The following is a 21,312-nucleotide window of genomic DNA, read 5'->3' on the forward strand; positions in this document are numbered from 1 at the left end:
GGTTATATGGTCAATGAACCTATGTAAAACTCACTATTGTTTTCTCTTTTGGCTCTCTTTTTATAGTGCTTAATTAATTAACTAGTGGCATTCCTCAGGGGTCTGTATTGGGACTGCTACTTTTCACATTGATTGTCAATGATTTAGATAATGGAATTGATGGCTTTGTGGCAAAGTTTGTGGATGATACGAAAATAGGTGGAAGGGTAGGTAGTGCTGAGGAAGCAATGCAATTGTAGCAGGTCTTAGACAGATTGGAAAATGGGCAAAAAAGTGGCAGATGGAATACAGTGTCGGGAAATGTATGATAATACATTTTGGTAAAAGGAACAATGGTGTAAACTAATACCTAAATGGAGAAAAGGTTCAAACATTAGAGGTGCGGAAGGACAGAGGAGTCCTGCAAGACTCCCAGAAGGTAAATTTACAGGTTGAGTCTGTGGTGAAGAAGGCAAATGCAATGTTGGGATTTATTTCAAGGGGAGTAGAATATAAAAACAAAGAGATATTGCTGAGCCTTTATAAAACACTAGTCAGGCCTCCCTTGGAGTTTTGTCAACAGTTTTGGGCCCCATATCTCAGAAAGGATTTGTTGTCATTGGAGAGAGTCCAGAGGAGGTTCACGAGGATGATTCTGGGAAATGAAGGGGTTAACATATGAGGAACCTTTGGCTGCTTTGGGCCTGTACTCACTGGAATTTGGAAAAATGTGGTGGAATCTCATTGAAACCTACCAAATGTTGAAAGGACTAGATAGGGAGGATGTGAAGAGGATGTTTCCTCTAGTGGGGGTATCGAGAACGAGAGGAAAGAGCCTCAAAATTGAGGGACGACCCTTTAGAACAGAGGTGAGGAGGAATTTTTTTAGTCACAGAGTGAGGAATCTGTGGAATGCCCTTCCACAGACTGCTGTGGAGGCCAAGTCCATGCGTATACTTAAGGCGGAACTTGATTGTTTCCTGATGGGTCAGGGCATCAAAAGGCATGGCAAGAAGGCAGGTGTATGGGGTTGAGTGGGATCTGGGATCAGTCATGATGGAATGGTGGAATAGACTTGATGGGCTGAATGGCCTAATTCTGCTCCTATGTCTTATGGGATGGAACACTCTTGTATCTCCTGCCTGATGGTCGTAGTGAGAAGACAGCATTGCCTGGATGTTGGGGGTCCTTGATGATGAGTGCTCCTTGTAGATGTGGTCAATGATGGAGAGACTTTTGCCTATGATGGACTGGGCTGTATCCACCATTTTTTAAAAACAAGAAAAAATTTGCGGATGCTGGAAATCCAAGCAACACACACAAAATGCTGGAGGAACTCAGCAGGCCAGACAGCATCTATGGAAAAGCGTACAGTCAATGTTTCAGGCCAAGACCCTTCATCAGGTCTTGAGAGAAAAAACAGATGAGGAGTCAGAGTTAGACTGTGGGTGGAGGGGAGGAAGAAACACAAAGTGATAGGAGAGAACAGAAGGAGAAGAAAAGGGGGAGGAAAACCAGAGGGAGGTGATAGGCAGATAAGGAGATAACATGAGAGAGGGAAATGGGAATGAGGGGAGGCATTACCAGACTTCATTGGGGTATCAGAAGAGGAGCGAGTTAACAACTTCCTTGGTGTAATCGTTTCAGAGGACCTGTTCCAGGCCCAGCACATAAGTGCGATAACAAACAAAGCATGGCAGCGCCTCTACTTTCTCAGAAGTTAGCAAAAATGCGGCATGACATTTAAAACTTTGACAAACCTCTGTAGATGTTGTTATGTACCAGCAGTAATAGACCACAAACTGAGTCAGGTTTCAATGTTAAAACCACTATATTTATTAGTATCTACTCAGAAATATAAAAAATTAAACAAACAACTCTTCTAAACAGAAGTTAACAGTACTAAGCGTTGTAGCTCCCAAACTGTCAAGCTTAGGAACAGTTCTTAAAGTCTTAAGTTGGCAAACTAGAAAGGTCCAGTAGCCCACAGAATGTGAGGGGAGAAACTTGTAAAATGCAGAGAGGAGGCGATCACAAAGAATTCCACAGGTTCCACGCTGGGAAAACAAAGTAACAGTCGCCGAAGACCTTGTCTGTCGAGTCGTCCCGAAATCCATGTAGAAATATCACAAGGTGACAGTCATGGAATATTCCTTAGCACAAGTGGTTACCACATAACATACCCAAAACCATGTAAGGGTTAACAAAGGTGGTCGCCACAGGGTACTCCAACAAAATCCACGTGTGGATCATACGAGTGACAGTCACAAGTCCACTCTGCACTGGGTGCTGTTGATCAACCCATTTCTCAGGGCATGGGAAGGTATCAGACTTTACCCATTGCTGCAGCAAGCTCCTGCCAGCAGCTTGCAATCCAAAGCTTCCACATTCTCTCTCTCTCGCTCCTTCTTTCCCAAAGTCTCAGAGGTCTGTCACAGCTTGTCATACTGAAGTCATAGTCCCACCTCATCCAGGCTTTTTAAAGTGACACAGTAAACGAAACCGTGGTCACGTAACAATGTGTTGTGGAGAGTGTGTTGACTGGCTGCATCACAGTCTGGTATGGAAGCACCAATGCCCTTGAATGGAAAATCCTACAAAATTAGTGGATGTGCTCAGTCCATCACAGCTAAAGCCCTCTACACCATGGAGCGTTGTCGCAGGAAAGCAGCATTCATCATTAGGGACCCCCACCACCTATGTCATGCTCTCTTCTCACTGCTGCCATCAGGAAGAAGGGACAGGAGCCATAGAACTCACATCACCAGGTTCAAGAACAGTTATTACCCTCAACCATCAGGCTTTTGAACCAGAGGGGTTAACTTCACTCAACTTTACTTGCCTCATCCCTGAACTGTTCCAACAACCTATGGATTCACTTTCAAGGACTCTTCATCTCAAGTTCTCTATTATTTATTTATTAATTATTTTTTCTTCTTTATTTTTTCTTTCTATATGCATAGTTTGTTGTCTTTTACACAGTGGTTGTCTGCCCTGTTGGTGTGGTCTTTCATTGATTCTGTCATGGTTTTTGGATTTATTGATTATGGCCCACAAAAATGAATTTCAGGGTTGTATATGGTAACATACATGTACTTTGAGAATAACTTCTGGTCAAAATATAACAAGGAATACACTGCCTGAGGTGGTGGTAGATGCTAATACGAACTGTACTCTTAAATAGACACATGGCTATAGAAAGACACAGGGTTATGGACTGTGCAGGAGGGAAGGTTTAGGTTGAATGTGGAGTAGGTTTATATGGTTTGGCACAACATTGTGGACTGAGGGCCTGGACTATGCAGTGCATTGTATATTCTATGGGAATCTCTGATAACCTTCCACGCTGTAGCTGTTACTATGTTCCATTGTGATTCAATCAAAAAATAGTAATTTTTAATCTATTTCTCATTTCCCCTGGGAACACCCTCATCAGCAGGTATCCCACCACCAACACCCCACCACCCCGATCATCTTGATTTGGAAAAATAGGCTCATTTCCTTCATCATCACCCAAATACAGGAACTTGCTTTGTCCGAACACCTTCACCATTCCCCCCCCCTGCCCCAGCTCTGCAATCTTCTCACTCTCCAACTTTTGCCAGTGTTCAAAATTTCCTGGCTTGAGGGACTTTTGCAGTGGAAGATTGCAGTGAAACACCAACATTTACAAGGGTCACTTAATAAAAATAAATGTGTTGACAATTTATAGAACATAGATAGAACAGTACAGCACAGTACAGGCCCTTCGGCCCACAATGTTGTGCCGACCCTTAAACCCTGCCTCCCATATAACCCTCCACTTTAAATTCCTCCATATACCTGTCTAGTAATCTCTTAAATTTCACAGGTGTATCTGCCTCCACCACTGACTCAGGCAGTGCATTCCACGGACCAACCACTCCCTGAGTAAAAAACCTTCCTCTAATATCCCCCTTGAACTTCCCACCCCTTACCTTAAAGCCATGTCCACTTGTATTGAGCAGTGGTGCCCTGGGGAAGAGGCGCTGGCTATCCACTCTATCTATTCCTCTTATTATCTTGCACACCTCTATCATGTCTCCTCTTATCCTCCTTCTCTCCAAAGAGTAAAGCCCTAGCTCCCTTAATCTCTGATCATAATGCATACTTTCTAAACCAGGCAGCATCCTGGTAAATCTCCTCTGTACCCTTTCCAATGCTTCCACATCCTTCCTATAGTGAGGTGACCAGAACTGGACACAGTATTCCAAGTGTGGCCTAACCAGAGTTTTATAGAGCTGCATCATTACGTCGCGACTCTTAAACTCTATCCCTCGACTTATGAAAGCTAACACCCCATAAGCATTCTTAACTACCCTATCTACCCGTGAGGCAACTTTCAGGGATCTGTGGACATGTACCCCGAGATCCCTCTGCTCCTCCACACTACCAAGTTTCCTGCCACTTACTTGGTACTCTGCCTTGGAGTTTGTCCTTCCAAAGTGTACAACCTCACACTTCTCTGGGTTGAACTCCATCTGCCACTTCTCAGCCGCTTCTGCATCCTATCAATGTCTCTCTGCAATCTTTGACAGTCCTCTACACTATCCACAACACCACCAACCTTCGTGTCGTCTGCAAACTTGCCAACCCACCCTTCTACCCCCACATCCAGGTCGTTAATAAAAATCACGAAAAGTAGAGGTCCCAGAACAGATCCTTGTGGGACACTACTAGTCACAATCCTCCAATCTGAATGTACTCCCTCCACCACCACCCTCTGCCTTCTGCAGGCAAGCCAATTCTGAATCCACCTGGCCAAACTTCCCTGGATCCCATGCCTTCTGACTTTCTGAATAAGCCTACCGTGTGGAACCTTGTCAAGTGCCTTACTAAAATCCATGTAGATCACATCCACTGCACTACCCTCATCTATATGCCTGGTCACCTCCTCAAAGAACTCTATCAGGCTTGTTAGACACGATCTGCCCTTCACAAAGCCATGCTGACTGTCCCTGATCAGACCATGATTCTCTAAATGCCCATAGATCCTATCTCTAAGAATCTTTTCCAACAGCTTTCCCACCACAGACGTAAGGCTTACTGGTCTATAATTACCCGGACTATCCCTACTACCTTTTTTGAACAAGGGGACAACATTTGCCTCCCTCCAATCCTCCGGTACCATTCCTGTGGACAACGAGGACATAAAGATCCTAGCCAGAGGCTCAGCAATCTCTTCCCTTGCCTCATGGAGCAACTTGGGAAATATTCCGTCAGGCCCCGGGGACTTATCCGTCCTAATGTATTTTAACAACTCCAACACCTCCTCTCCCAACATGCTCCAGAACATCATCCTCACTTGTTACATACACCTGTTAGGGTGCATTCTCCAGTTACCTTATAAGGTAACCATAGCCTTCAGCTAATACAGTCGTCGATGTAGCGAAGGAAAAGTGGGGGACAGATACCAGCAACACATATCGAAGTTGCTGGTGAACGCAGCAGGCCAGGCAGCATCTGTAGGAAGAGGTGCAGTCCTGACGAAGGGTCTCGGCCTGAAACGTCGACTGCACCTCTTCCTACAGATGCTGCCTGGCCTGCTGCATTCACCAGCAACTTTGATGTGTGTTGCTTGAATTTCCAGCATCTGCAGAATTCCTGTTGTTTGCGGACAGATACCAGAATAGGCACGGAACATAGATTGTTCCACAAAGCCAACAAAAAAGCAGGCATAGCTAGGACCCATACGGGTGCCCATAGCTACACCTTTAGTTTGGAGGAAGTGGGAGGAGCCAAAGGAGAAATTATTAAGAGTAAGGACTAATTCCGCTAGATGGAGCACAGTGGTGGTAGAGGGGAACTGATTAGGTTCCCCTCTACGACAGCATTGGCGCTGCTTCCTGCACGCATGCTGAGCTTGTTGACTTTATTAACTTTGCCTCCAACTTTCACCCTGCCCTCAAGTTTACCTGGTCCATTTCCGACACCTCCCTCCCCTTTCTAGATCTTTCTGTCTCTGTCTCTGGAGACAGCTTATCCACTGATGTCTACTATAAGCCTACTGACTCTCACAGCTATCTGGACTATTCCTCTTCTCACCCTGTCTCTTGCAAAAACGCCATCCCCTTCTTGCAATTCCTCCGTCTCCGCCGCATCTGCTCTCAGGATGAGGCTTTTCATTCTAGGACGAGGGAGATGTCCTCCTTTTTTAAAGAAAGGGGCTTCCCTTCCTCCACTATCAACTCCGGTCTCAAACGCATCTCCCCCATTTCACGTGCATCTGCTCTCACTCCATCCTCCCGCCACCCCACTAGGAATAGGGTTCCCCTGGTCCTCACCTACCACCCCACCAGCCTCCGGGTCCAACATATTATTCTCCGTAACTTCCGCCACCTCCAACGGGATCCCACCACTGAGCACATCTTTCCCTCCCCCCTTCTCTCTGCTTTCCGCATGGATCGCTCCCTACGCGACTCCCTTGTCCATTCGTCCCCCCCCATCCCTCCCCACTGATCTCCCTCCTGGCACTTATCCTTATAAGCGGAACAAGTGCTACACATGCCCTTACACTTCCTCCCTTACCACCATTCAGGGCCCAAACAGGCCTTCCAGATGAGGCGACACTTCACCTGTGAGTCGGCTGGGGTGATATACTGCGTCCGGTGCTCCCGATGTGGCCTTCTATATATTGGCGAGACCCGACGCAGACTGGGAGACTGCTTTGCTGAACACCTACGATCTGTCCGCCAGAGAAAGCAGGATCTCCCAGTGGCCACACATTTTAATTCCACATCCCATTCCCATTCTGACATGTCTATCCACGGCCTCCTCTACTGTAAAGATGAAGCCACACTCAGGTTGGAGGAACAACACCTTATATTCCGTCTGGGTAGCCTCCAACCTGATGGCATGAACATTGACTTCTCTAACTTCCGCTAATGCCCCACCTCCCCCTGGTACCCCATCTGTTATTTTTATACACACATTCTTTCTCTCACTTTCCTTTTCTCTCTCTGTCCCTCTGAATATACCCCTTGCCCATCCTCTGGGTTCCCCCCCCTTGTCTTTCTTCCCGGACCTCCTGTCCCATGATCCTCTCGTATCCCTTTTGCCAATCACCTGTCCAGCTCTTGGCTCCATCCCTCCCCCCTCCTGTCTTCTCCTATCTTTTTGGATCTCCCCCTCCCCTTCCCACTTTCAAATCTCTTACTAACTCTTCCTTCAGTTAGTCCTGACGAAGGGTCTCGGCCTGAAACATCGACTGTACCTCTTCCTAGAGATGCTGCCTGGCCTGCTGCGTTCACCAGCAACTTTGATGTGTGTTGCTTGAATTTCCAGCATCTGCAGAATTCCTGTTGTCTCAGTTCATCACCTTTGTTCATGATGCTTCTTGCATTGAAGTACATGCACTTTAGCCCTTCTACCTTACTACCTTTACACCGTTTATTCTGTTTCTCTTTCCTCAAAGCCTCTTTATATGTTAGATATGGCTTTACTCCATGTACTATACTTGCAGTTCTCGCATGACCTTTATCCTCCTCCATCTCACTATATGCTCTAACACTCTGGTTCTCCTCCCCCTGCAAATCTAGCTTATGAAAAATTCTTTCTACATTAGAGGCTGGATCAAAGTTGACTATAGTGAAATATTTTTCATTGTTTCATTTCTTTCCCATATAAGTTGATGTGGTAACAGTCAAACTCAAAGCCCTGCGCCTGCCGGTGACCGCAGTTTGGTCTTCTCGGCCGAGAGTTGGCGGTAGCACCGGGAGTTCTGCTTCACAGGTTTCCTCTTGTCCGTTGCGTGAACTCCTCGTCTGTGATCTGAATTTTGCGGAAAACATCGGAAGAGGTAAAACGTGAGGTGGGAAATGAGAAACGGGGCGGCGGACTGGACCCCACTGAGAGTGCGGGGAGAGTAGATGCCCAGGATTGGAGGGAGGGAGAAAATGTAGAATCTTACAGCACACGAACAGGCCCCTCGACCTACTACGTTTGTGCTGCCCATCACATCCAAGTTTCGACTCCTCTCTTGTCTTGTGAGGGTCTCTGTCCCCAACAGTCCCTACTCACTGGTTCCAATAACCCTGTGGGTCCTCTGTAAACCTCCAGCCTCTCGACCTTTCTAACTTGTGTTCGGGGAAAGGTTCCTTCTGGTATGCACTAAATGGGCCGAAGAGCCTGTTCCGGTGCTGTAGTGCCCCTGGTAACGTTACCCTCCAGCCTTTCCATTTTAACTTTATAACTAAAATGTTTAAAACAGGCAAGATGCTGGAGAATCTCCTCCGCAACCCTCACCCATCCCATGAATGATCAGTTTGACATCAGAAGAGAGAAGAGGAACAGAGCCAGGCTGTGAGAGAAAAGGAGATTTTGGGATTAGTAGAGAGTAAGAGTGGGAGGAGAAAATACCAGGGCAGGGAGGAAGTAATCTGCAGTAAGGAGAAAGTGGGAAGGAAATTTTGGCAATGGGTGCCAAGTGATCTGGGGATCAGGGAATTGAGTGGAGATGCTGAGAAGATTGAGGAGGAAGGTACTATCATAATATTTAGGAAGTATTTAGGTGAGCGCCTGAACTGTCAGGGCATTGTAAGCTGTTCACCAAGTGAGTAGATGGGAACTTCATGGCAAATGTGGATGTAGTAGGCTGTGGGCCTTGTCTTGTGGTGTTTGACTATCATTCCAGGTTACAGGGAGGGGGTTTGGGTCATGGGAGAGGTTACAGGGAGGAGGGGTTTGGGTTATTATCATGACCTGTGTGACATGGTGGGCTGAGGGTCTTGTTTGATGGCCTTGTACCATTCCAGGTTCAGGCGGGGAAGGAGATTCTAGAGGGTCTCTGATGAGATGGTGGGGGGGGGGGGGGGGTGAATCCTGAGCTCAAGGGAAGGTGGATGGTTGAGTGAGGAATGAGAAATAAGAGGGGGAGCTTCAAATGTACCCCACCATTTGGTAAGATCATTGCTGATCTAATTCTTGTGTTAACTCAATATTAATAGTTATCTTTAGTAACATTTTACCTCCTTTCTTAACAAGAATCTATCTGTCTATATCTTTAAGACATTCCAAGACTTTATCCACTTCTCTTTGAGGAAGAAGATTGCGAAGACTAGCAATCCCCTGAGGGAAAATATTTCATCTCACTTTTCTAATAAATGACTATTTAGTTCAAAACTTTGACTGCTATTTCTAGATTCTTCCATGAGAGGAAACACCAACTCTGCCAAGGCCCCTCAGAATTTGTCATTTTTCCATTTTTATTCATATCATATTTTCTAATTATTTGTGATACATAGTCACTGAGAGATACAACATTGAAAAAGGTCAACCACTTATTTACACTAATCCTACATTAACCCCATACTTCACACTTATTAACTCCTTCCAGAGTTTACCCCTCACCAACAACAGTGGTCAGTTAACCTACAAAGTCCACTCGTCTTCGGGATGTGGGAGGAAACCAGGTCACTCAAGAAGATCCTGTGTCGGTCACAGAGGAAACATAGGAACACCACCAACAGAAGGAGGCTATTTGCCCCAACAGGTTTGCTTGGTTCTCCATGCAATCCTGTTCCCTCACTTACTTTGCTATAATCTAATTCTCTGAATGTACTGATGAGCCCCCTCTCCCACCCACCCTGATTCTCCTTTTTCCCACCTTCGCTGCGGATATTTGCTGCAGTTGGCTCACCTACATGTCAACACCTTTGGGCAGTCAGAGGAAACGAGTAACCTGGGAAAACCTGTACCCTCTTAGTGCAAATTTGACACATGTGGCACCCAAAATTGGGAGTGAACTGATGTCACCAAAGCTACGTGCCCTAGAACTGTCCATCACACTTGTAGCCTTCATTGGCCATGGGTTCGGGTAAGAGTTGTTGTGGTGTGTTCAGCTGATTTGGGAAGGGATTGGAGAGGAGGGAGGAAGGGCTATCTTGAGAGTGTGGGTTGGGCATTGGGGGAAAAGGTTGATTATGTGGATGAGGTATTGGTTGTTGGAGGATGGATGTGGAAGAAAGATGTATCTGAGGTGTAGTTTCACGCCCAGGTGTCTGGGCTCAGTGTTTCATTTTTTTAAAATTAAAATTCTTTTGCTTTTGACAGCTTATCAGCTGAGATCGAAATGGACGACCCAGATATCGGGGCCGTGATGGGTTTCTCAGGGTTTGGTAAGTTACTGTAACCAACAAAAACAGCTCCCACAACGATTTTCACATTTTACTGTCTCATTTTCTAAACTTTATATATATTGAAGCAGGATTTTTTGAGCTAATCTACAAAACATTGTGCATCATGTCAAATCAAAAGAAAAATTCCAAAACCTGTCAACAATTTACAAAAAATTAAAAACCAAAATTGTGAGGGTGAAAAACTATTCATCCCCTTTGTAATTATTACACTTACTTTCCTCAGGTGTTACTTACCAACTCACTTAATTTCTTGATGTAGAAAACTAGGGCGTCCCCTAGTTATAGTAAAAAGGGCAGCTGATGTTCTGTATTAAGACCTTGCATCGTGACTGTGAAGTGAGGTGATACATTTGGGAGCTCTAATGATGCTTGGATTTCACTTCTTTGTGTCTTGGGAGTATTGAGGAATGGAGGTATCGCAGAGTACAAGCTCATGGATTGATGAAGGTGACAGATAAATGATGTGATTAGTGAGGCTTAGTGGTATTGAATATAAAAGCAATGAGTTTATGCTTCAGCTTTGCAAGATGTTGATCAGGCCTGAGCTGAAATACTGTGAGCAGCTCTGATCACCACATGAAAGGAAGGATGTGTTGGCGCTGGAGAGGAAATTCTCCAGGATGGTTCATTTACGAGGAGAAACTCTGTCTGTTGTCCCTGGAGTGGGAGGGATTAAGAGCAGATATAAGTACATAGCATTCTGAGATACAGGCAAGGTGGATTGAATCCTTTTCTTAGCATCAATAGGTTGAAAGTGGAAGGGGAAAAGTTTAAAGGACATTTGCAAGAAACATGTTTTTACAGAGAGTGGTAGGTGCTTGGGGAGGTGGTGGAAGCAGACATGGTAGCATTGTCTTAGACACAGGAACGGGCAGGAGTGGAGAGGTACTCCCTATTGCAGGCAGATGGGATTAGTTTAAATTGGCATCATATTTGGCATGGACCAATTGGATCAAAGTGCTTGTTTCCTTGCTGTATTGTTCAATGTTCAGTCTTTCCCAGGTCCAGGATCCTTCATCAGAACTGGTGTTGATGAATTGCCCTGGAGCAATTAAGCAGCATCATTACCTACTGCACAACTCATCATCATGGCATAAAGCAGCATGAGAGCAGGTCATTGGGCCCACTGTGTCCATACTGACCTGTGGAGAGCACCCATGTTAGTTCTACCTTCCCTAAACTTCAATGTCGAGGCAAGTACAAGCCATACTGGAGGAACTCAGCAGGTCAGGCAGCATCTATGGAGGGGAATAAACAGTCAATGTTTTGAGCCGAGACCTTTCATCAGGACTGGAAAAGAAGAGGGCAACAGCCAGAGTAAGAAGGTGGGTGGGGGGGGGAATGATTACAAACAGGCAGGTGATAGTTGAGACCAGGTGAGGGGAAAGGTAGGTGGATGTGGGACGGGGAAGAAATAAGAAGCTTGAGGATGGTACGTGAAAGAGATAAAGGGCTGACGAAGAAAGAATTGGAGAGGAGAGGAGGGAGAAGGGATGGAGGAGGGGAACCAGGGGTGCCGGAGACAACGGCCTGGTGCTTTTTCATTGGGTTCTGTGCAAGGCTAAGTAAAAGGAGGTATCAGAGTGAAAAATATCCCCCTCAGATCCCTTCTTACTCCTTATCCTGAATTGATGCTTTATTAGATGAGATGAAAATTAGAACATGAATATAGGAGCGGAGTTAGGCTATTTAGCTCATTGAGTCTGCTCCACTATTTCATCATAATCATAGAAACCACAGCACAGAAACAGGCCTTTTGGCCCTTCTTGGCTGTGCCGAACCATTTTCTGCCTAGTCCCACTGATCTGCACACGGACCATATCCCTCCATACACCTCCCATCCATGTATCTGTCCAATTCATTCTTCAATGTTAAAAAAGAACCAGCATTTACCACCTCGTCTGGCAGCTCATTCCGTACTCCCACCACTCTCTGTGTGAAGAAGCCCCCCACTAATGTTCCCTTTAAACTTTTCCCCCCTCAACCTTAACCCATGTCCTCTGGTTTTTTTCTCCCCTTGCCTCAGTGGAAAAAGTCTACTTGCATTCACTCTATCTATACCCATCATAATTTTATATACCTCTATCAAATCTCCCCTCATTCTTCTACGCTCCAGGGAATAAAGTCCTAACCTATTCAACCTTTCTCTGTAACTGAGTTTCTCAAGATCTGGCAACATCCTTGTAAACCTTCTCTGCACTCTTTCAATCTTATTTATATCCTTCCTGTAATTTGGTGACCAAAACTGAACACAATACTCCAGATTCGGCCTCACCAATGCCTTATACAGCCTCATCATAACATTCCAGCTCTTATACTCAATACTTTGATTAATAAAGGCCAATGTACCAAAAGCTCTCTTTACGACCCTATCTACCTGTGACGCCACTTTTAGGAAATTTTGTATCTGTATTCTCAGATCCCTCTGTTCCACTGCACTCCTCAGTGCCTTACCATTAACCCTGTATGTCCTACCTTGGTTTGTCCTTCCAAAGTGCAATACCTCACACTTGTCTGTATTAAACTCCATCTGCCATTTTTCAGCCCATTTTTTCCAGCTTGTCCAAGTTCCTCTGCAGGCTCTGAAAACCTTCCTCACTGTCTACTACACCTCCAATCTTTGTATCATCAGCAAATTTGCTGATCCAATTTACCACATTATCATCCAGATCATTGATATAGATGACAAATAACAATGGACCCAGCAGTGATCCCTGTGGCACACCACTAATCACAGGCCTCCACTCAGAGAAGCAATTCTCTACTACCACTCTTTGGCTTCTTCCATTGAGCCAATGTCTAATCCAATTTACCACCTCTCCATGTATACCTAGCGACTGAATTTTCCTAACTAACCTCCCATGCGGGACCTTGTCAAAGGCCTTACTGAAGTCCATGTAGACAATATCCACTGCCTTCCCTTCATCCACTTTCCTGGTAACCTCCTCGAAAAACTCCAATAGATTGGTGAAAAATGACCTACCACGCACAAAGCCATGTTGACTCTCCCTAATAAGTCCCTATCTATCCAAATGCTTGTAGGTTCTGTCTCTTAGTACTCCCTCCAATAACTTACCTACTACCGACGTTAAACTTCCTGGCCTATAATTTCCCGGATTACTTTTTGATCCTTTTTTAAACAATGGAACAACATGAGCCACTCTCCAATCCTCCGGCACCTCACCTGTAGACAGCGACATTTTAAATATTTCTGCCAGGGCCCCTGCAATTTCAACACTAGTCTCCTTCAAGGTCCGAGAGAACACCCTGTCAGGTCCCGGGGATTTATCCACTTTAATTTTCCTCAAGACAGCAAGGACCTCCTCCTTTTCGATCTGTACAGTTTCGTGATCTCACTACTTGTTTCCCTTAATTCCATAGACTTCATGCCAGTTTCCTTAGTAAATACAGACGCAAAAAACCTATTTAAGATCTCCCCCATTTCCTTTGGTTCCGCACATAGTCGACCACTCTGATCTTCAAGAGGACCAATTTTATCCCTTACAATCCTTTTGCTCTTAATATACCTGTAAAAGCTCTTTGGATTATCTTTCACTTTGACTGCCAAGGCAACCTCATGTCTTCTTTTAGCCCTCCTGATTTCTTACTTAAGTATTTTCTTGCACTTCTTATACTCCTCAAGCACCTTATTTACTCCCTGCTTCCTATACATGTAATACAACTCCCTCTTCTTCTTTATCAGAGTTGTAATATCCCTTGAGAACCAAGGTTTCTTATTCCTATTCACTTTGCCTTTAATCCTGACAGGAACATACAAATTCTGCACTCTCAAAATTTCTCCTTTGAAGACTTCCCACCTACCAATCACATCTTTGCCAGAGATCATGGCTGATCCATTTCCCTCACAGCCCCAATCTCCTCCTATATCCCCTGACCAATCAAAATCCATCAATCTTGGCCTTAAATATCCATAAAGACTTGAGGGCAATACCTGAAGGAAGATCATAAAATTCTGAGAGGCATAGGAGTAGAGAGCCAGTATCTTTTCCCCAGTGTTGAAATATCCAAGGCGAAAGGACATTCATTAAAGGTGAAAAGGGGTCGGTTCAAAGGAGATGTGTGAGGAATGATTGTTTTTTACACAGAAGGCACAGTGTGTCATTGAAATGCACTGCCAGGGGTTTTTAAGGGCTCTTAAATCCATAAACATGCAGAGAATGGAGGAATATCAACATTGTGTAGGCAGAAGGGATTTCTTTAGTTAGGCATTTAATAACTAGTTTAATTAGTTTGACACAACATTGTGGACCAAAGGCCCCGTGCTGAACTGTTCTGGTTTTGAGTTGATTCGAGATTATGATTGCTAGAAACAGCAAGAACTTCAAATGATATTTTCTCTAGTGACGTGGAATTGTGGAACACTGCAACACAGAATCAGGGCCTTCAGCCCATCTAGTTGGTGCCAACCTGCTATTCTGACTGGTCCTATCTGGATCATACCCATGCCGTATATGCACTTATCCAGACTTCTCTTAATATTACAATTGAACCTGCATCAACCACTTCCACTGGAAGCTTGTTCCACACTCTCAGCATCCTCTGAGTGAAGAAGTTTCTCCTCAGGTTCCCCTTAAATGTTTCACCTTTCACCCTTAACCCATGTATACCTCTCACAAATCTGCCCTCATTCTCTTGTGCGCCAGTGAATAAAGTCCTAATCTATTCAACCTTTCCCTATAACTCAGGTCTTCAAGTTCCAGTAACATCTCTGTGAATTTTCTCTGTACTCTTTCAATCTCATTGATACCATTTTTGCAGGTAGCTGACCAGAACTTCACACAATACTCCAAATTAGGCCCCACTAATGTCTTACAGTACTTCAAAATAACATCCCAATTCCTGTACTCAATATTTTGATTGATGAAGGTCAATGTGCCAAAAGCTTTCTTTATGACCCTATTAACCTGTGAAGCTATGAATTATGAATCCATGCTCCCAGAACCCTCTGTCCTACCAGAATAATTCAGTGCCCTAGTGCTCACTGCGCGAGTCCTACCCTAGTTTGCCCCCTCAATTTACAACACTTCACACTTGTCTGAATTAAATTCCAGCTGCCATTTTCAGCCCATTTGTCCAGCAGGTCAAGACCCCTGCCTCTTTGATAGCCTTCCTCGATGCCCATTACGTCCCCAATCTGGGTATCATCCTCAAATTTGCTGATCCATTACCACATTATCATCCAGATCATTGTTTTAGATGACGAACATCAATGGACCCATCAACGATCCCTGCAGCACACCACTAGTCACAGGCCTTCAGTTAGAGAGGCAACCATCTACTACAACTATCTAGCTTCTCCTATGAAACCACTGTCAAATCCAGTTTACTACCTCATCCTGAATGCCAAACAACTGAACCTTCTTGACCAACCTTCCATGCAGGATTTTGTCAAAGTCTTGCTAAAATCCATACCTTCCTTCTTCAACATTTTGGTAATCTCAAAAATTTCTTAAGTTTGATTAGACGTGACATACTGCACTCAAAGGCATGTTAACTATCCCTAACAATACACACAAAATGCTGGAGGAACTCAGCAGGTCAGGCAGCATCTATGGAAAAAAGTACAGTCAACGTTTCAGGCCAACACTCTTCAGCAGGACTGAAGAAGAAAAGCTGAGGAGTAGATTTAAAAATGGGGGGAGGGGAGAGAGAAACACAAGGTGACAGGTGAAACCTGAGGGGGGAGTGATGAAGTAAAGGGCTGGGAAGTTGATTGGTGAAAGAGCTACAGGGCTAGAGAAGGGGGATTCCGATGGAAGAGGACGGAAGGCCATGGAAGAAAGAAAAGCAGGGAGAGGCGCCAGAGGGAGGCGATGGGTGGACAAGGAGATAAGCTGAAAGAGGGAAAAGGGGGTGGAGAATGGTGAAGGGGTGGGAGCATTACCAGAAGTTCAAGAAATAGATGTTCATGCCATCATTTTGGAAGCTAACTTCATGGAATATAAGATGGTGTTCTTCCAACCTGAGTGTGGCCTAAAACGTGACGGTAGAGAAGGCCATGGATTGGCATATTGGAATGGGATTTGGAAGTGGAATTATAATGGGAGATGCTGCTTTTTCTGGAGGATGTAGCTTATGCGCTTGGTGAAGCAATCTCCCAATCTACGTTGGGTGTATAAGATGATGAGAGGCATTGATCGTGTGGATAGTCAGAGGCTTTTTCCCAGGGCTGAAACACTAGCACAAGAGGGCACAGTTTAAAGGTGCTTGGAAGTAGGTACAGAGGAGATGCCAGGGGTAAGTTTTCTACGCAGAGAGTGGTGAGTGCATGGAATGGGCTGCTGGCGACGGTGGTGGAGGCGGATGCGATAGGGTCCTTTAAGAGACTCCTGGACAGGTGCATGGAGCTCAGAAAAGCAGAGGGCTATGGGTAACCCTAGGTAATTTCGAAGATAAGGAAATGTCCGGCACAGCTTTTTGGGTTGAAGGGTCTGTATCCTTCCTAGCTCTTCCTTCAGTTAGTCCTGACGAAGTGTCTCAGCCCAAAATGTCGACTGTACCTCTTCCTAGAGATACTGCCTGGCCTGCTGCGTTCACCAGCAACTTTGATGTGTGTTGCTTGAATTTCCAGTATCTGCAGAATTCCTCGTGTTCCTGTATTGTGCTGTAGGTTTTCTATGTTTCTATGATATATAGGAGGCCACACTGGGAGCATCGGACAGTATATGGCCCCAACAGACTCGCAGGTGAAGTGTCACCTCACCTAGAAAGTCTGTTTGGGGCCCTGCATGGTAGTGAGGGAGGAGGTGTAGGGGCAGGTATAGCACTTGTTCCAACTGCAAGGATAATCACCAGGAAGGAGTGGGGAGGGACAAATGGACAAGGGAGTCGTGTAGGGAGCGATCCATGTGGAAAGCAGAAGATGGGGGGAGGGAAAGATGTGCTTAGTAGTGGGATCCCATTGTAGATGGCAGAAATTGTGGAGAATTATGTGCTGGCGCCGATGCTGGTGGGGTGGTAGGTGAGAGCAAGAAGAACCCTAACAATGGTAGGGTGGCAAGAGGACTGTTTGGCAGACCAAAACGTTGACTGTACTCTTTTCTATAGATGCTGCCTGGCCTGCTGCGTTTCTCCAGCATTTTGTGTGTGTTGCTTGGATTTCCAGCATCTGCAGATTTTCTCTTGTTTTTAACTATCCCTAATCAGACTTTACCCAGTACTGATGTCAGGCTCACCAGCCTATAGTTTCCTGCATATTCTTAGAGCCTTTCTTTAACAGAGGCACAGCATTAGCTGTCCTCCTGTCCTCTGACACCTCACCCATTGCTAAGGACGTCTTAAATACCTCTGCCAAGGCCCTTGTCTAATTTCTGAACTAGACTCCCACAAGGCCTTAAGGGACAGCTTGTCAGTCTCTAGGAACTCATCTGACCTAATTTGGCTCAATACAATTCCTCCTTTTCTGTAATCCTTATATCGTCTATGACCTCACTACTGTCTTGCCTCATTTCTATAGACTCTGTGTCCATCTCCTGAATAAATACAAATGCTAAAAATCCATTTAAGATCGTCCCCATCTCTTTCGGCTCCACACACAGATAACCATACTGATCCTCAAGTGAACCAATTTTGGCCCTTGCTATCCTTTTACTCTTAATATATCTGCAGAAGCCCTTAGGATTCTTTTTAACCATGTCTGCCAGAGTAACCTCATGCCTTCTTTTTGCTTTCCTGATTTTCTTCTAAAGTCTTCTCTTGCATTTCTTGTACTCCCCAAGTGCCTCATTTGGTCCTTAACAAGAAGATGGTCTTCTTCTATCGGACAGTGATGCACTGCTGATAAATATATATTGATGTTTCCATATAGACACAAATATTTGTAATAAAGTCATTGAGCTATTGTGGTTAGATAATGGAGTGATAAGATGCCAGAGGGTGACGCTTTGTTCAGAGCTGCCATTTGTTTGAGCTGTTGCCCTGACAAGCTGTGTTGTTAACTTTGATAATTCCATACTCTTAAAGCAATTGTATTCTTCCCAGGAAAGAAAGCCAGGACCTTTGACCTGGAGGCCATATTTGAACAGACACGTCGGACTGCCATTGAGAGGAGCAGAAAAGTGTTGGGTAAGACTGTGGCTGGAATCTCGGGATCAGACAAGGGCAGCAGGGAGGGAAACATATCTAAGAGACAAGATATCATAGCCAGACACATGTTCCCCTCACCCCCTTCGTCTGCTCTGCTCTTCTATCGCTTCTGTGTTATAGACAATAGGAGCAGGAGTAGGCCATTCGGCCCTTCGAGCCAGCACCGCCATTCACTGTGATCATGGCTGATCATCCACAATCAATACCCCATTCCTGCCTTATCCCCATAACCTTTGATTCCGCTTTCTTTAAGAGCTCTATCCATCTCTTTCTTGAAAGCATCCAGAGACTTGGCCTCCACAGTCTTCTGGGGCAGAGCATTCCATATATCCATCACTCTCTGGGTGAAGGACTTTTTCCTCAACTCCGTTCTAAATGACCTACCCCTAATTCTTAAACTGTGGCCTCTGGTTCTGGACTCACCCATCAGCGGGAACATGCTTCCTGCCTCCAGCATGTCCAATCCCTTAATAATCTTATATGTTTCAATAAGATCCCCTTTCAGCCTTCTAAATTCCAGAGTATACAAGTCCAGTCGCTCCAATCTTTCGACATATGACAGTCCCATCATCCCGGGAATTAACCTTGTGAACCTACGCTGCACTCCCTCAATAGCAAGAATGTCCTTCCTCAAATTTGGAGACCAAAACTGCACACAGTACTCCAGGTGTGGTCTCACCAGGGCCCTGTACAGCTGCAGAAGGACCTCTTTGCTCTTATACTCAATTCCCCTTGTTATGAAGGCCAGCATGCCATGAGCTTTCTTCACTGCCTGCTATACTTGCATGCTTGCTTTCAGTGACTGATGTACAAGAACACCTAGATCTCGTTGTGCTTCCCCTTTTCCTAACTTGACTCCATTTAGATAATAATCTGCCTTCCTGTTCTTACCACCAAAGTGGATAACCTCACATTTATCCACATTAAACTGCATCTGCCGTGCATCTGCCCACTCACCCAGCCGGTCCAAGTCACCCTGCATTCTCATAACATCCTCCTCACATTTCACACTGCCACCCAGCTTTGTGTCATCGGCAAATTTGCTAATGTTACTTTTAATTCCCTCATCTAAATCATTAATATATATTTTAAACAGCTGCGGTCCCAGCACTGAACCCTGCGGTACCCCACTGGTCACCGCCTGCCATTCCGAAAGAGACCCGTTAATCGCTACTCTTTGTTTTCTGTCAGCCAGCCAATTTTCAATCCATGTCAGTACTCTGCCCCCAATACCATGTGCCCTAATTTTGCCCACTAATCTCCTATGTGGGATTTTATCAAAGGCTTTCTGAAAGTCCAGGTACACTATATCCACTGGCTCTCCCTTGTCCATTTTCATAGTTACATCCTCAAAAAATTCCAGAAGATTAGTCAAGCCAATTTCCCCTTCGTAAATCCATGCTGACTCGGACCAATCCTGTTACTACTATCCAGGGGTGTTGTAATTTCATCTTTTATAATTGACTCCAGCATCTTTCCCACCACTGACGTCAGGCTAACCGGTCTATAATTCCCTGTTTTCTCTCTTCCTCCCTTCTTGAAGAGAGGGACATCATTAGCCACCCTCCAATCCACAGGAACTGATCCTGAATCTATAGAACATTGGAAAATGACAATAGACAATAGGTGCAGAAGTAGACCATTTGGCCCTTCAAGCCTGCACCGCCATTCTGAGATCATGGCTGATCATCTACTATCAATACCCTGTTCTTGCCTTGTCCCCATAACCCTTGATTCCCCTATCCATAAGATACCTATCTAGCTCCTTTTTGAAAGCATCCAGAGAATTGGCCTCCACTGCCTTCTGAGGCAGCGCGTTCCACACCTCCACAACTCTCTGGGAGAAGAAGTTCCTCCTCAACTCTGTCCTAAATGACCTACCCCTTATTCTTAAACCATGCCCTCTGGTACTGGACTCTCCCAGCATCTAGAACATATTTCCTGCCTCTATCTTGTCCAATCCCTTAATAATCTTATATGTCTCAATCAGATCCCCCCTCAATCTGCTTAATTCCAGCGTGTACAAGCCCAGTCTCTCTAACCTCTCTGCGTAAGACAGTCCGCACATCCCAGGAATTAACCTAGTGAACCTAGGCTCCACCTCCTCCACAGCCAGGATGTCCTTCCTTAACCCTGGAGACCAAAACTGCACACAATACTCCAGGTGTGGTCTCACCAGGGCCCTGTACAAATGCAAAAGGATTTCCTTGCTCTTGTACTCAATTCCCTTTGTAATAAAGGCCAACATTCCATTAGCCTTCTTCACTGCCTGCTGCACTTGCTCATTCACCTTCAGAGACTGATGAACAAGTACTCCTAGATCTCTTTGTATTTCTCCCTTGCCTAACTCCACACCATTCAGATAATAATCTGCCTTCCTGTTCTTGCTCCCAAAGTGAATAACCTCACACTTATTCACATTAAACGCCATTTGCCAAGTTTCTGCCCACTCACTCAGCCTATCCAAGTCACCTTGAATTCTCCTAACATTCTCATCACATGTCACACTGCCACCCAGCTTAGTATCATCAGCAAACTTGCTGATGTTATTCACAATGCCTTCCTCTAAATCATTGACGTAAATTGTAAACAGCTGTGGTTCCAATACCGAGCCCTGTGGCACCCCACTAGTCACCACCTGCCATTCCGAGAAACACCCATTCACTGCTACCCTTTGCTTTCTATCTGCCAACCAGTTTTCTATCCATGTCAATATCCTCCCCCCAATGCCATGATCTCTGATTTTACCCAGCAATCTCCTATGTGGTACCTTATCAAATGCCTTCTGAAAGTCAAGGTACACCACATCCACTGGATCTCCCGCGTCTATCTTCCTGGTTACATCCTCGAAAAACTCCAATAGATTAGCATGATTTGCCCTTGGTAAATCCATGCTGGCTCGGCCCAATCCTATCACTACTATCAAGATATGCCGCTATTTCATCTTTAATAATGGACTCTAGCATCTTCCCCACTACTGATGTTAGGCTAACAGGCCGATAGTTCTCTGTTTTCTCCCTCCCTCCTTTCTTAAAAAGTGGGATAACATTAGCCATTCGCCAATCCTCAGGAA

The 21,312-nt window shown here is 45.1% G+C and overlaps 1 protein-coding gene across 3 annotated transcripts in view; it reads left to right on the forward strand.

Moving 5' to 3' along the window:
* The first annotated feature begins 7,707 nt into the window (after positions 1 to 7,707).
* The window catches only part of LOC140197486 (WD repeat-containing protein 70), a 184,489-nt gene continuing 170,884 nt past the window's right edge, over positions 7,708 to 21,312 (forward strand). The window contains exons 1-4 of one of the 3 annotated variants that reach the window (XM_072257451.1): positions 9,471 to 9,487; positions 9,626 to 9,811; positions 10,048 to 10,112; positions 18,135 to 18,218. In XM_072257451.1, the coding sequence (XP_072113552.1) occupies positions 9,639 to 9,811; positions 10,048 to 10,112; positions 18,135 to 18,218 (322 nt within the window). In that variant the 5' untranslated portion in view covers positions 9,471 to 9,487; positions 9,626 to 9,638. Of the gene's footprint in view, positions 7,808 to 9,470; positions 9,488 to 9,625; positions 9,812 to 10,047; positions 10,113 to 18,134; positions 18,219 to 21,312 lie in introns of those variants that run through there. The other 2 variants (XM_072257452.1, XM_072257453.1) reach the window with 2 other exon arrangements.

This window comes from Mobula birostris, chromosome 5 (assembly GCF_030028105.1).
Source record: "Mobula birostris isolate sMobBir1 chromosome 5, sMobBir1.hap1, whole genome shotgun sequence".
In the NCBI taxonomy this organism is placed as follows: Eukaryota; Metazoa; Chordata; class Chondrichthyes; order Myliobatiformes; family Myliobatidae; genus Mobula; species Mobula birostris.